General features: G+C 37.0%; 1 protein-coding gene across 1 annotated transcript; it reads left to right on the plus strand.

Moving 5' to 3' along the window:
* The first annotated feature begins 297 nt into the window (after positions 1–297).
* NLRC4 (NLR family CARD domain containing 4) lies at positions 298–11,649 on the plus strand. The gene is made up of 7 exons (XM_070950171.1): positions 298–559; positions 1,589–3,571; positions 4,535–4,627; positions 5,264–5,434; positions 6,541–6,633; positions 8,416–8,580; positions 10,782–11,649. The coding sequence occupies exons 1-7, from the start codon at positions 298–300 to the stop codon at positions 11,126–11,128; spliced, it is 3,114 nt and encodes a 1,037-aa protein (XP_070806272.1). The 3' UTR covers positions 11,129–11,649.
* Positions 11,650–15,286: the final 3,637 nt, after the last annotated feature.

A 15,286-nucleotide genomic window follows, 5' to 3' on the forward strand; every position in this document is an offset into this window, starting at 1 on the left:
CAAGAAGATTCTATGCAGAATGTAAAACTTGGAAAAGGATTTTTTTTTTAAAAAAATCATTTTTTATAATTAGCATCATAGCATGGTGCTATGATTCAGTCTGTGTGCATTTGTGAAGTTTACATTTTATTATTAAAATCTCTGCATTTCCTCTAGGATTACCAACCATTTCTGCTGCTGTATTTGAACGTTCAGAATAAGAGTTATGACCTGCAGTCAAACCAAGTTAGCATTCATTATTCAGAGCACGAGTAGAATTGATTAGATTTAGATTGGAAGAACCATCTGCTCTCACCAATGGATTTTTTAGAGAATAACCGTGAACAGCTTATTCAAAGAATGGAGATGGCAACTGTCAAAAAAATTGTAGATTGTCTTTTTGCAAAATCTGTTTTGTCATGTGAAGAAAAAGATAGTATCCTTTGCCAAAAAGTAAGGCAGGATGCGTCAAGAAAATTGACATGCTCCATTTTGGAAAAAGGTGACGAAGCCTGTGGGATTTTGGTGAGATCACTGGAGAAAATCGATTTTTTCCTTTTTAAGAAACTACAAGGAAGCCGTAAGTAGATATCCAATTTATTTTTTATTAATTATTATTATATTCTTATAGTAAGTATCTTTATTAAGATTGCCATTTTTTCAAATTTGGTTGCTTTATTAAGTACAAATTAACTTTATTATTTTGCTTATGATAGAGGTGGTATCAGGAGAAAGTCATAGTTTCTGCTAAGACTTAGCAGTTTGAATACACATAAAAAAATGCAAGTAGAAAAATAGGGACCGCCTTGATGGGAAGGTAACAGCATTCTGTGCGCCTTCGGCATTTAGTCATGCTGGCCATATGACCACAGAATTATCATTAGACAGCACTGCTCTTTAGCTTAGAAATGGAGATGAGCACCGCCCCCTAGAGTCGGGAACGACTAGCACATATGTGCAAGGGGAACCTTTACTTAGTTTTCAAGAATCTTGTACCACACCAGAGAAAGTTAAAACTACCCCTGAAGTGGACTCCAGAAAGATCCAAGCTTCAAAAATCCAGATAATTACTAAATGGCAGCAAAATAGATAGAGCCTCGGTGGTGCAGCGGACTAAGTGCTGTTAAGTGCTAGCACTTAGCTGCCAGCTGCCTGCAATTAGTGTGAGTTCAAATCTCACCAGGCCCAAAGTTGACTCAGCCTTCCATCCTTTCGAGGTAGGTAAATTGAGGACCCAGATTGTGTGGTCAATAAGCCAGCTTTGTGTAGAACAACACCACTTGGGGGGGGGGCAAAGCCCTAATAAGCAGGTATATACATAAAAGTATGCAGGCTATTGCTATAATGCATTGTAAGCCTCCCTGAGTCTACGGACAAGGGCAGCATATACATTGGATTAATAAAATAAATAAATAAATAAATAAAATATTAAAGGGTTTTCTACTTATTAAGGCTTTTACAGCTTAGATTGGACAACAGCTCTAATTAAAATCTAATATAAAATGTAGGTTGCCTCTATCTGATCTCATTTAATCTGCATTGTAATAGTATATCAATTAAATCATACTCTTTAGTAACATTGTATTCAGATCTTTCTGTTTTGTTTTAGATACAGATGGGCAAGTTACACAACAAGATGTTGATTACTTAGCTCAGGATTTAACTAACTTATATAGGAATCCGTCCTTTGAACGTTTCCATCCACTGGGTGAAGAAATTGATATCATTTTTGATTTGAAGAACACCTATACAGATATCTTGCTGTGGAAGAAAGATATCCATAATTCCCGCTTGGTGCAAATGACTTTAAATGCTCTTTTAGATAACCTTGAAAGTCCCTGTATCATAGAGGGGGAAGCTGGGAAAGGAAAAACAACTCTCCTCAAAAAGATTGCTTTACTCTGGGCTAATGAAGATCATCCTTCTTTGATGAGATTCAAGCTTGTCTTCTTCATCAGCCTGAGTGGGGTAGAGGCAGGACTATATGAGACCATATGTGAGCAGCTTCTTAAGAAGAACTATAGAATATGTAAAGAAGACTTTATGGAGATATTAGAATTGCTAGCAGAAAAAATCCTTTTCCTTTTAGATGGGTATGATGAATTCAAGGCCCAGAGCTGCCCAGAAATAGAAGCACTGATAAAAGAAAGTCATAAATTCAAGAACACAGTTATTGTTACTACAAGGACTGAGTCAATTCGAAAACTGAGGCTATTTGGGTCACTGATTGCTGAGACAGGTGATCTAACCATGGAAAGTGCAAAAACACTGGTTAAAAATGTTTTGAAAGAAGCCACATTAGCTGAGGGCCTGCTGTCTCAATTGGAGAATTTAGATTCCACTTTCCAGAATTCAGGGACTCAGCTGGAGAACCTTATGAGGACCCCTTTATTTGTGATTATTGCTTGTGCCATCCAAATGGGAGAATCCACTTTTACTCCACATACACAAACCACTCTGTTCTCCACCCTGTACAATTTGTTGGTAGGGAAAAACAAGCACAAGATCAGAGGGACAAGTGACAACCATTTTCGGCTCAGCCTAATTCACTGTGGAAATTTGGCTTTGGATGGAATCTTTGAGCAAAAATTTGTTTTTCATCCCGAGGATTTTTCCAGTGTGAAAGAAAAAGTGCTGTTATCTATGGGCCTTATGCACAAGTACACAGCTCAGAGACTAAAAGAAGCATATACATTTTTTCACAAATCTTTCCAAGAATATATTGCAGGTCGAAGACTTTCCAGACTATTGAGATCCAATAGGGATGAGGAAGTAACCAGAGGATTCGATTATCTCCAAAGGATTAGCAGTTTCTCGGATATAATTACTACTTATCACAGTTTACTTTTGTATACCTGTGGATCATCTTCTGAAGCCACCCAAAAAATTATCAGCCATTTATCAGCCATTCATCAGCAGGGTAGTCTTTTTGGATTGCCTTTTGCTCGTGATTTATTTCCAGAAGAACTCAAGAAATATGAACGAATTGCTGAAGAAGAAGAAGAAGGCTTAATAGCAACTCGGGAAAATTCATTTGTGGAGTGTGCTATTAGATTCCTTTATGAAAGCATCTCTGAAACAACTGTAAAGAAGGAGTTTGAGGAATTTTTCCATGATAAAAAATTGTACATCAATACCCAGAGCATTCCTATCTATGTCTCTGGATTTTTTGACTACTTTTCTAATTGTGTAAGTATGTTAGAAGTCATCAAATTAGACTTTTTTGGTACTTCATCAACTACAAGGACAGCATGGAAAACTGTCATCCCCGAAAAGGCAGTGTCCTTGTTCTTCAACTGGGATCGAAAGCTCAAAGGTTTAGAAATTACCTTAAAAGATTTCAATCAATTAGAGAAGGGTGATGTTAAGTATCTGGAAAAAATATGTTGCTCTGCCTCAAGTCTGAAACTGATCATCAACAAATGTCCTGGCCTCACAGGAAAGTTGAGGGAAGTCCTCAATAGCTGTACAAATCTGCAGGATCTTACTGTAGAGTCCACACCCCTTAGCATGGAAGATGAGCAACAGATAACCGAAATGATGGTACTGAAAACTATAAAGGTAAAAGACCTGCAGAATGAAAACCAGCATGGTATGTGAACAATAATATTGATAAATAACATGTTTACTGTTGTGATTCAGCTACTATATATTGTGTGTTTCCAGACCCCCATGCAAAATGCCCCTTTATACACTCTTGTATTTCTGTTCCATGGGCTAATGTGGAATATATAAATATATCACTATATCAATAAGATCTCTGTTAAGGTCATCTTCCCTAATCTCTATTCTGGATTATAGTGCTATTTAACTTTACTTGAATTGGCAGAAAGCTATATCAACATGAAATTTGCTATTCCTATCGCCTATTTCCTATCCTTCACCTTCATAATGCATTGTTCCTCAGTCATCTTAAAACATAGAACAGTTGGAACATAGAATAATAGAATTGGAAGGGACCTCAGAGGTCTTCTAGTCCAACTCCCTGGTCGAGCAGGAGATCCTATACCCTTTCAGACAAATGATTGTCCAGTCTCTTTTTGAAAGCCTTCACCAATGGAGCATCTACAACTTCTGAAGGCAAGCTATTCCATTGGTTGATTGCTCTCACCATTAGGAAATTTCTCCTTAGTTCTAGGTTGCTTCTCTCCTTGGTTAGTTCCCAACCCTTGTTTCTTGTCTTGCCTTTTGGTACTTTGGAAAATAGTTTGACCCTCTTGGAAAAGTGTGATAAAGTCTAACCAATTTTGACTGATGCTACCCTGATGTTGAGCAATATTTAAGGAAGAATGAAAACATGTCTGCTTACTCAAAATCTCCTCCTTTTATTTTCTCTGCATATATTATTCTCAGGTTTGTTAAAGGTATGTGAAGGAGAGAGAAGTATTTGGATGTAGAATGGAGAAGTATATGATGATGGGGTGGAAGAAAAGCTCTTTTCTGTTTCAGATGAATATTATTAGTGTCTGTTTCTCTGTCTGCCAGTTCATCCATCCAACTCCATCCGTCCTTATGTCATTATGAGTTTTTTAAAATCAAATGGTTTTTTTCTTAGGGGGCCTTCTTGATGGAATATCTATCCTCTCTAATGTGGAAAAAATTATATTTGATAATGTCAAGATGAACGAGAATGCTGCTGACAAATTAGGTAACTTTAGTGAATGAACCCAGAAAGTATCCTATAGAGTTCAGTTGAAATTTATTTAATGTATGTTTAATAACATTTATATATTCTATCCCTCCATTTGTTTTTTCTTCCTTCATTTTATCCTGTTGCTAGATTGCATGTTTTAATTTTAAATATTAAATTTAGCATAAAAAAGAAGTTGAATATTCTACCATGTAAGTAACCAGTCAAATACTTTTAATTTGCCCTGAAAAAATAGATTAAAGCATCCTGAGTGATTGTCAATACATTGCACGTTCCTCCTGGTTAGCAGGATATGGGGAGCATATACTGGATTGGTTTGCAAGTTAGTCATTAAATTAGACATCCTATTTGCTTAGAAATGCATGCTTGAGATAAAATTGGATATTGGTTGTCCCTGAATTATACTAGCAAAATCATATTGTTCATCATATAGAACAATACTATTTAGTAATGAAAAAGGAATGCTGCATAACACACAAGCATTGTTTTTTACAACATAGTTTTCATTTCTTTTGCTTTTCTGCACTTTGCAGAATGTTGCTTATTTCAAAAGGGAATACAGTGGTGTTATAGATATGCCAGTTGTAATAAAATAAAACTGTAACTAGTTTTTTTCCCTCAATTTGTTTATAGCTGAAGGCTTAAAGAATTTGAAAAAATTGAATTCACTGCAATTGAAAGAGCTTCCAAATGTTGGAGATGGAATGATAAGTATAGTAAAATCAATATCCTTAGATCTTCAAGAACTAGAAGAAATTTGTTTGGTTAACTGCTGCATTTCTGCGACTGCTATAGAAATTCTAGGTAACATCAATGTTTTGGTTATTTTTATCCACTTATTCTATTTGTAAGTTATGCAATAATAATAGCATTCTTGGGGATATACCAAACTTCTAAAACAGATGACATTCTGAATAGTATTGCTTACAATTCTAGAACAGATTCCTCCCCACCCCAAACTGTTACTTTCTAGATATTAACCGTCTTGTCGGTTGTGAATTTTGAGAAAGGATAGTAGGTTGAGGGAATCTACACCTTAGAACAAAAACAGTATTTCAAAACAGAATAACCTTATAATCATTATGCAGTTCAGACTGTTATCCCACTCTAGGACACTGGTGGCAGCTGTTAGGGGTGTCCGACACCAAGGTCATATTAGTTGATATTGGATCCTGTATGGTGGAAATGCCACCTGAGCTTGCTGATTTTCAAAACATACTGTATTCAACTCTTGAACTGTGACTTTTCCCAATCTATAAATCAGCCTTCTTCAACCTGGCATCCTCAGTATGTGTTGAAATTACTGCCCTCAGGCTTTTTAACCAAGATTACCAATTGAAAATGCTTCCTTTTTCTGGGGCCCTCCAGATGCTACTAAACTATAACTTTCAGAATCCTTTTAACAATAGCTTTGTTGGTCAGGGTTTCTGGGAATTAAAATTTTGGCAAAATCTGGAAAGCCAAAAATCCCATTCCTCTTTTACCTAAACCTTCTTTCTGTGAACTACCAGTTCAAGACATAGTTTCCCAAAAGGGTGGTTCTAAATCATGTCTTGTTATGTCATTCAGACATTTATCTCTGTTTTCATCTTCAGTCTTTCTTCCTCTAGATCTTCTAGAATTGGACCTTTTTCTTTATCCATTTGTATTTAATTTAATTTAATTTAATTTAATTTAATTTAATTTAATTTAATTTAATTTAATTTAACCTAACCCCATTAGACTCTCAGCAGATAATAAAATACAGAAAATAATTAAATACATATAATTTGACTGCTGTTATTACTGCTGTTTAGTATTATTTGCAATTTATCACAGTGGTCTTTTTAACGAAGCACAGATTTATGGTCCTATTTCATACTCTTTCCCATGCCTATAAGTTAATTCACTGTGTGCTTCTTATTTTATAGTTCAGAATATTTGCAATTTGCGCAAACTTTCTGCACTTGATTTATCCAACAATTTTTTGGGAAATGGAGGAAAAGAAGCTGTTTGTCAATTAGGTAAGAAAGATAATTTTCTCTCAGGAAAATGTTGCAATCATAGATTATATTTTGGTGTCTTGCTCAATAGAGGAACCATGTTGATGCAGTGGTTAGAATGTGATATTGCAGGTTAACTCTCCCCACAGCCAGAAGTTTGATCCTGACTAGCTAAAGGTTGACTCAGCCTTCCATCCTTCCGAGATCAGTAAAATGAGGAACCAGATTGTTGGGGGCAATATGCTGATTCTGTAAACCACTTAGAGAGGACTGTAAAGCACTGTGATACAGTATATAAGTCTGAGTGCTATTGCTATTGCTATGTTCTAACAAATATCAATCTTAATTTGGGCCTTGGATTGAAAAGAAAAATGTACAAGAATGGAAATTATATGTATTTCAAGGCTAAATTGTTGGATTCTTGATATTCTCTGAGCTCGTTTTTTTTCCTGTGGACATTTCATTACCAGCTAGGTAAAATCATTAGCATATGGATGAGTGAAGTTTGCCGGCTGCTTTTATATATGATAGCTTGACCTACCTAACAATACAAATCTAAAACAGCAATAAGGATTCTATAATATTGAATAAAATTTTATAAAATAAATTTATATTTATTTTATTGTTATGTTATATATATTATTATATACTATATTATTATATATTATATTATAATTTTGTAATAGAACATAATTATAATATTATTTATTATATATTATCATATATAAATAAATTCTATAAAATTCTATAATATTCAATAAATAAATGCCAACTAGCAGGTCATTTTCTATAAAGTAATTCAATAGAATGCATTTCAGAGATGGGGTAATGATAGGGAAGACTTGATCGAGAATTGCAGACATACAAGCCTAGAACAAATTGTGTGAGCTAAATGGCTTGGTGAAAAATCATATAATAGGGATGTGGGCAGTGGTGAAATCCTCCGCGGATTGCCACTGGTTCGCTGCCCGCACATGCACGGTGCGCACCAAAAGCACGCTGTGTGCATGCGCATGCAGAGTGCATGCCAAAAGCACGCTGCATGCACATGCGAAGTGCATGCCAAATGCACGCTTCACATGGAAAAAGGAGGTTTAACAAGGTAAGTAGAACAGGGAGGGGGGGGTAACAGCTGTGCCATGCAATTTAGATTTGCTAGAAAGTAGGATTTCCTGCTTTCTAGCGAATATAAATCGCACAGCTGATTGTCAGAAATACCGATTCGGATGAACCGGTAGCTTTTATCAGCATTTCACCACTGGATATGGGAACTCTTTGCAGCAAAAAATGGGAATAAAATCAAGATTAATATATTGAACTGGTGATTTCTTTGAAATACAGCATATTATTTATCTGCATTGCTTATGTCTCTTTAATAAATAAAGGGCCACCATCCGTGAGCTGTTGGACAGTATTACTTGGTCTGTTGTGTGGATGTTTGGGTGGTTTAGGGATGGAGAACTGTGGTGGGTGATAGTGTGTTTGGGGATTGTTATGTGTGTTGGACCTGGTCTTTGGGTCTTAAGTGAATTTCATTGTATGGGTATACTGTGTATACACGTACAATGACAATAAAGTTATTTATTTATTTATTACATATGCAGGCTATCTTTTAATTAATGCCATAGTAGATGACAGCTTTTAGTTGAATTTGCTGATCCCTGTAAAGTTAAACTGAGCCTGATTTGGTTAATCACCAGATTGGTTACAGGCTACATTGGGAGATTGAAAAGCATCCTGAAAAAAGACAGAGGGAAAACAAAACAGTAATCAGAAGTAAAGATGAATTTATTTTTTCTTTAGTTGAAAGCTTAAATAGCCTACCAAAAATGAAAATTCTGATGTTTCCTTGGGTGGATGAAGTGAATGTTTGCCTTGTTAAGTTAGAAGAGTTAAAGAGAATGCCACAGTTGACCAAACTTGGGCTAAAGAAATGGAGAACTACCAACTCTGATGCCAGAATTCTCAGTAAGTATATTTTGCACTATTAAAAGAGAGACATGAAAACAAGAGTGAAGGGCTCACATGTGGTAGTATACTGAGTCAAAGCAATAGCTCTGATCCAAAAGGCTATTGTAAGGGTTATTTGTTCGTTTATATAATAAATATAGCCATCTCACTGCTGTGACTCTGAGTAGCTTATAAAGTTAAAAATCCAAAAAATAATTCAAGCACAACCAAAAAATAATGGCAAAATCATTAAAAAAGAACCCCTCTTAAAATAATGAAAATATTAAGAGCGCCATGGGGAGAGAGCACCATTCATTTTCTTGAAAGCACAACCATTTAATCAGGCTCTCCAAATCACCAGATCCCAGGCCGGATGACAAAGCCATGTTTTCAGACTCCTCTAGAAGGCCAACAGGATCAGGGCTAATCTCTCCTCAGAAAGGATGATGTTCTCAAAGATGGTTGCTGCAGCAGAACTGAGTCTCTTCCTGGCTCCTGTCAGAGGACATTCCTTTGTACACAGAATTACACCATGTCATTTTTGCCAGATCTGATGGACAGATAGATTTGATTAAGGCAGTCCCTCAAATACCTCAGCTGACTTTTGCAGATGTTCTGCATGTTTGTGTATATAGAAATATGACCTAAAACAAAAATACATTCAAAAGATTAATATTCATACTTGGTACATGGAAAAAACAGAATTATGTTTCAGTATTTAGCAGTACAATAATAGGCCTCCTTGCGACACAATCTAAACCAGGTGTCCCCCAATCTCTTGGCCGTGGCCCACTACTGGGCCTTGAGTTGTTTGGAACCACGGGCCGGAAGTAGTAGGTGAGCACATATGCATCTCCACTTGTGTGAGCAATGGGCCAGCACATGCGTGCACGCTACATTTGCACCCGCGGCAAGCATGCATGCCCACCACTTGCACAAATGGAGCTGCATGCAAATACATGCTCGTCCACTGTTCACGCATAGCCATCCCCTTTCCACACACACACACTTTCTGACCGATCTGCAAAGCGGGAAAGGTTGGGGAACTCTGGTCTAAACTACAACAGCACTATCTAGATTGCTACATGATTCATGATTCTATAAAACTTCTATGGAAGCATCTTGGAAGAAAACAATCTATTGCTTTTACACTTTAAGTTTTCTAAAAGTCTATGTTAGAAGAATATATATTGGCAATAATGTTTAGCACCACATGGTGCTAAACATTATTGCCAATATATATTCTTCTAACATAGACTTCTGATCATGCAGGCAGTTGGGTATAGATGTAGACTTAAGTGTTTACTTTGTGACTCTTTTTTATCTGTCACTGTCTGCTTTTTGCCTCAGAGGTCTCAGGTCACTTCCCTCTGTTTTCTTCGACAGGCACATGCGGAAGCATGCTTTTTGACTCTTCTCCTGGCAGGAATTATTATTTTAATTTATATAGCCACCGGTCTTGCCGTAGCAACCCTAGGGGTTCAACAGCATATTAGAAAAAATACAAAAAAACAATAAAGCAGCAACATACATAGAATAGAATAGAATAGAATAGAATAGAATAGAATAGAATAGAATAGAATAGAATAGAATAGAACAGAACAGAACAGAACAGAACAGAACAGAACAGAACAGAACAGAATAAAATAAAATAGAATAGAATTCTTTATTGGCCAAGTGTGATTAGACACACAAGGAATTTGTCTTGGTGCATACTCTCTTGGTGTACATAAAAGAAAAGATACATTCGTCAAGAATCATAAGGCACAACACTTAATGATAGTCATGGGGTACAAATAAGCAATCAAATGTCAGACATGTCAGACATCTGAGATTAAAAAACCTCCATTCTATAGTAACTCATAACAAAAATCTCCTGTAGTTAGATAAATTTTGCCTATCCCTAAATAGTTCCAGTAAATAAATCTCCCCTTTCTTATTGCTGTACAACCTGCTTGCCAAATCCTTGATGAGGTCAGATTCTTGCTCTTGAGAATACTCACATAGGATCCTTCAACCTTAAATACTAATTGATTTGATTTTGAGATGTAAAGTATTATCTTTATATTCTCCTCGATATTAAGATTCATTCATTAAGATTGTAGGCCAATTTTGAACATTCATTTATATACATATGATTAAGCCTACACTCAATTATATTTGTTGTATAATCTGAGAAACAAGAAATTACTGAATGTAATACAAACTTATTTCCCTAGGTACTCTTTTTGCAAAAGCATCTTTGGCAGACCTCCAGCATCTGGACATGGCAGAGACTTGCCTGACAAGTGAGGGGTGGCTCACTATCTTGAAGGCATTAACTCATCTCAAAAAGCTGACATTTCTAGACTTCAGCCAAGAACAAGGCTTTATGCCCTCTGCCCTGTTAGTCTTGGCACTGGCCCGCCTGATAAACCAATTGGTTTCTTTACAAGAGATTGATCTGACTGGTTGGCAGTTTGATACCCATGAGCTGAAAGAAATTAACAAAGCAAAGGAAAGTCATAGGAATGGGTTGCAAGTAACAGTTTCTTCAATCAAGCCACTTCTGGATACAACAATTTGATCATTCCCAGAGCAGTGGTGAAATCCAATTTTTTTTACTACCGATTCTGTGGGCGTGGCTTGGTGGGCGTGATGTGGCTTGGTGGGTGTAGCTTGGTGGGCATGGCAGGGGAAGGATACTGCAAAATCGCCATTCCCACCCCACTCCAGGGGAAGGATACTGCACAATCCCCATTCCCTCCCCACTCCTGGGGGAAGGATATTGCAAAATCTCCATTCCCACTCCACTCTGGGACCAGCCACTCGGGGACCAGTATTTGCCGGTTCTCCGAACTACTCAAAATTCTGCTACCGGTTCTCCGAACTACTTAAAATTTTCACTACTGGTTCTCTAGAACCTGTTAGAACCTGCTGGATTTCACCCCTGTTGCAGAGCCCTAATGGAGTACACTTCTAAGTATCTGGACCTTAATATGAAGAATTTACAGATGGAAAAGACTTATAGATGAGGGGGAAAAAACCCAGAATATAAACTTGAAATCAGAAAAAAATGTGAAATATATGTATTTTGAAAAAACACAAACAGGCTTTTTAAAAATGTGGAAGGAAAGCTGGTGTTATACAAGTTCTCTTTATCTGGATTTTAATATATAGTATTATTATGTATAAACAATTACATTATTCTTTGTTTTGTTTTTTTAATAATAGGAGTGAATCTATTTTGAAAGACAAATCTAATATTGTCAGTATAAACAAGATTATGTCTGCACATTTTCCTTTGGTGTTTTGATGCTTTAATTTCCCCATCTTTTATTTGATGCAAAAAACAAGAAAGATTATTTTAAAGGTTATTCTGCAGTGAAAGTCATCCAAACATTTTATTCCCTTTTATGACTATTGTATCTCTTAAAAGCAACATAACATCACAATACAAACCAATAACCAAAGCCTCTGATCTCATCCCTTAGCAGGATCTCTTAGCAAATTTTGAACTGGTGTGTAATCAGCCATGTATGGATAAAAGTGAGAGACCAGATAAAGAAAGAAAGCTCATTTTTCTTTCCCTCGTCTCTTCCACCTGTATCATTTCATTATCATCAGTGTTTTTTTGTTTTTGAATAAGCGTGTGGCTAGGACAGCTTTTGACCTCCATTTAACCACCATATTTATTATCTGAAGAATGCTTTTACTGAGCTGAAGGTTAGATAATGCTAAATTAGGAATCCTGAAATATGTGTACTAGTAGGAAATGCATCAAGAAATATACTTTAGAGAGGACAGCTTGCAAATCATCACTTCCAGGTGCTGCTTCATCATTCCTAAGATGAGTGGCTTTATAGAGCAGCTTACCACCTTACTGGCAACTCTATGGTGTCCCTCTGAGACTTTTTGGTACATTGTATTGTTCCCAGTTGCAATGTATGGCTGTGAAAGTTGGACCATAAGAAAGGCTGAGCAACAAAAAATTGAGGCCTTTGAACTATAGTGCTGGAGAAGACTTCTGCAGATCCCTTGGACTGCAAGGCGATCAAACCGGTCAGTCCTAGAGAAGTTCAACCCTGACTGCTCTTTAGAAGGCCAGATCCTGAAGGTGAAACTCAAATACTCTGGCCACTTAATGAGAAGGAAGGACTCACTGGAGAAGAGCCTAATGCTGGGAAAGATCGAGAGCAAAAGGAGAAGGGGACGACAGAGAATGAGGTGGCTGGATGGAGTCACTGAAGCAGTCGGTGTGAGCTTAAATGGATTCCAGAGGATGGTACAGGACAGGAAGGCCTGGAGGAATGTTGTCCATGGGGTCAAGATGGGTCGTACACGACTTCGCAACTAACAACAACAACAACAACATTGTGCGATGGCTGTGACCATTACCTATACAGGCAACCAGCTGGGCACATGGAATTAATCTAAATATTCCTGCAGAGTGCATAAGGCAGACAGTCAATGGCTGGATAGCCAGAGAGTCAGATGGGTCAATGTTGACACTCAAAGTGTTATGTTGGAGGAAGCTACAGTGTAGGTGGCACTGATAGAGGAAAAGTGGGTTCTTTTCTGATCTCAGGTGGAAGCCTTTCTGAGTCAATCAGACATAGGACGTTCTTAGACTGCCATGGCACATCTGCAACTGCAATTACATTGGCTAACTGACTGGGAGTTTTTCTTCTGTTGCTTAATTATAGCAGATTTGGAGGAAGCTTTCACAGGATTTAAGGGTATGTGGAACTTCCCTGTTGAAGATCAGCTCTCCAATGAAAATCACTTTCCTTTCTCTTAGGTTCACATAAAAATAGTGTACATTCTGATTTGGCAGCAAGCTATGTAATGAATAGTATCAGCTTGCCTTTAGGTGGGATCACTTTGAAGCACCTTCATTGACATGGAAAGAAGTCAAAATGGAGATTGCAAGACAAATCTTTAAAGAGTTAGAAAGCAAGCAAGAGCTGTTGGGTTTCTATAATAACGCTGTGCCAATGTTCATTATTATCAGCCCTACAAGCAGGACCATGCTAGGAAACCAATGGAATACAGGTCAATAATACTTTTATTGTAAAGCTGTAGTATCAGAATCTTGCAAGTCTGAATGTTCCCTTTATGTAGGGGTGAATTAGAGAGGGGCTTGTCTATGATGTTTACTCACATTACTTTCCTGGCCCAGGGCTCACATCCCTTTTATCTCATGGTTGCCTTGGTAGTGATTCTTCTTTGTGTCTTTCAAGGCATTCCCTTGTCCCTCTATAATGATGTATGGAGTACCTTTACTCAGATCAGTTAGAAGGGAAATCAAACAGACCATAGAAATTAACCATGGGTTATACCAATTCTAGGTACACCTGCTGACATAATAATAATAATAATAATAATAATAATAATAATAATAATAATAATAATAATAATAATAATAATAATAATAATTTTATTTCTATACCGCCCTTCTCCCGAAGGACTCAGGGTGGTGTACAGCCTATTTAAAAACAGAATCAACATCAATTTAAAATAATTTAAAAATATCAAATAAATTTGGCTTAATTTAAAACCCCAAAAATTTAAAACATCCAATTTAAAATTATGTTGCTATCAGGAACAAAGCTTTTTGCAACCACTTCAAGACAAACAATATTGCACAAAAGAGCCTTGATAGTACAGGGGTTTAGTGCACCCTGTTATTAACACAGCTGCCTGCAATTTCTGCTGGTTCGAATCTCTCCAAGGCTCAAGGTTGACTCAGCCTTCCATCCTTTCTAAGGTAGGTGAAATGAGGACCCAGTTTGTGGGGGCAATAAGCTGACTTTGTATAAAATATACAAAAGAATGAAGGCTATTGCTTAACGCATTGTAAGCCGCCCTGAGTCTCCGGAGAAGGGCGGCATATAAATCAAATTAAAAAAAACAAACAAACCAAGTTCTTCAGAGATTATATGATTTCAGAAATAATTTCCGATAATGGTGAATTTCAAAACCCCCTCCCCACTATTTTGTTTTTCATAGTTTGATCAGTTAAAAACTACTGACTTTGCTTGGAGGTATGCAACCTTGGGGTCATTTTAGTTGGACTCTTTCCCACAAGTGCAATAAAAATGTCCTTAATGCTACTTAGAAGCTTGTTAAGCAGATTAGAAGAAGGGTTGCAGTAGTTGTATTAAATGATTATCCGATCAATGTCTAATCTCTCTCTCTTTTTTTTAAGAGAAAAAGGTATGTTGGAAAAGCTACTTTGAAATATAAGTCCCAAACAGTAGCAATTGTTAACCGTCAGGTATTGATGTATACGGCTGGATTGTTAGCTAATTAAAATTCTTCCACAGAAAAGTCATTTCACCCTTGCCTTGACCTACCTCATATGACTGCAGAAACTGCATAGGATTAGTACAGCCGTATGGAATGTATGAAGTGCTTATTTATCACCTCTTCTCACTTAGCTTGAGTGAGCAAATGGTACAACAGGAGCTGTTAGAGTCTTAACATTTCAACCGTGTAGTCTTCAATTGTAATGGCCATCAGGAAAATAGGCCCCCTTAAAAAGAGACAGGGTAGTTCTCCACTCAATGCTCAAATCTAGGCTGGCATTTCCTGCTCACATGTAATGGAAGGCATTAGCAGCCTTGAGGAAAGAAAAGGACAGATGCTTCCTGGGAAACAGTCGAACAAGATGGGTAGGTAGCCCACAATTGTTTAACAGTCATAGAAAGAGGCTGAGAAAGGGCCCAGCCTTTCTCATCAA

Source organism: Pituophis catenifer, unplaced genomic scaffold, assembly GCF_029215685.1.
Source record: "Pituophis catenifer annectens isolate HBS135680 unplaced genomic scaffold, rPitCat1.0.hap2 SCAF_1, whole genome shotgun sequence".
Classification (NCBI taxonomy): Eukaryota; Metazoa; Chordata; class Lepidosauria; order Squamata; family Colubridae; genus Pituophis; species Pituophis catenifer.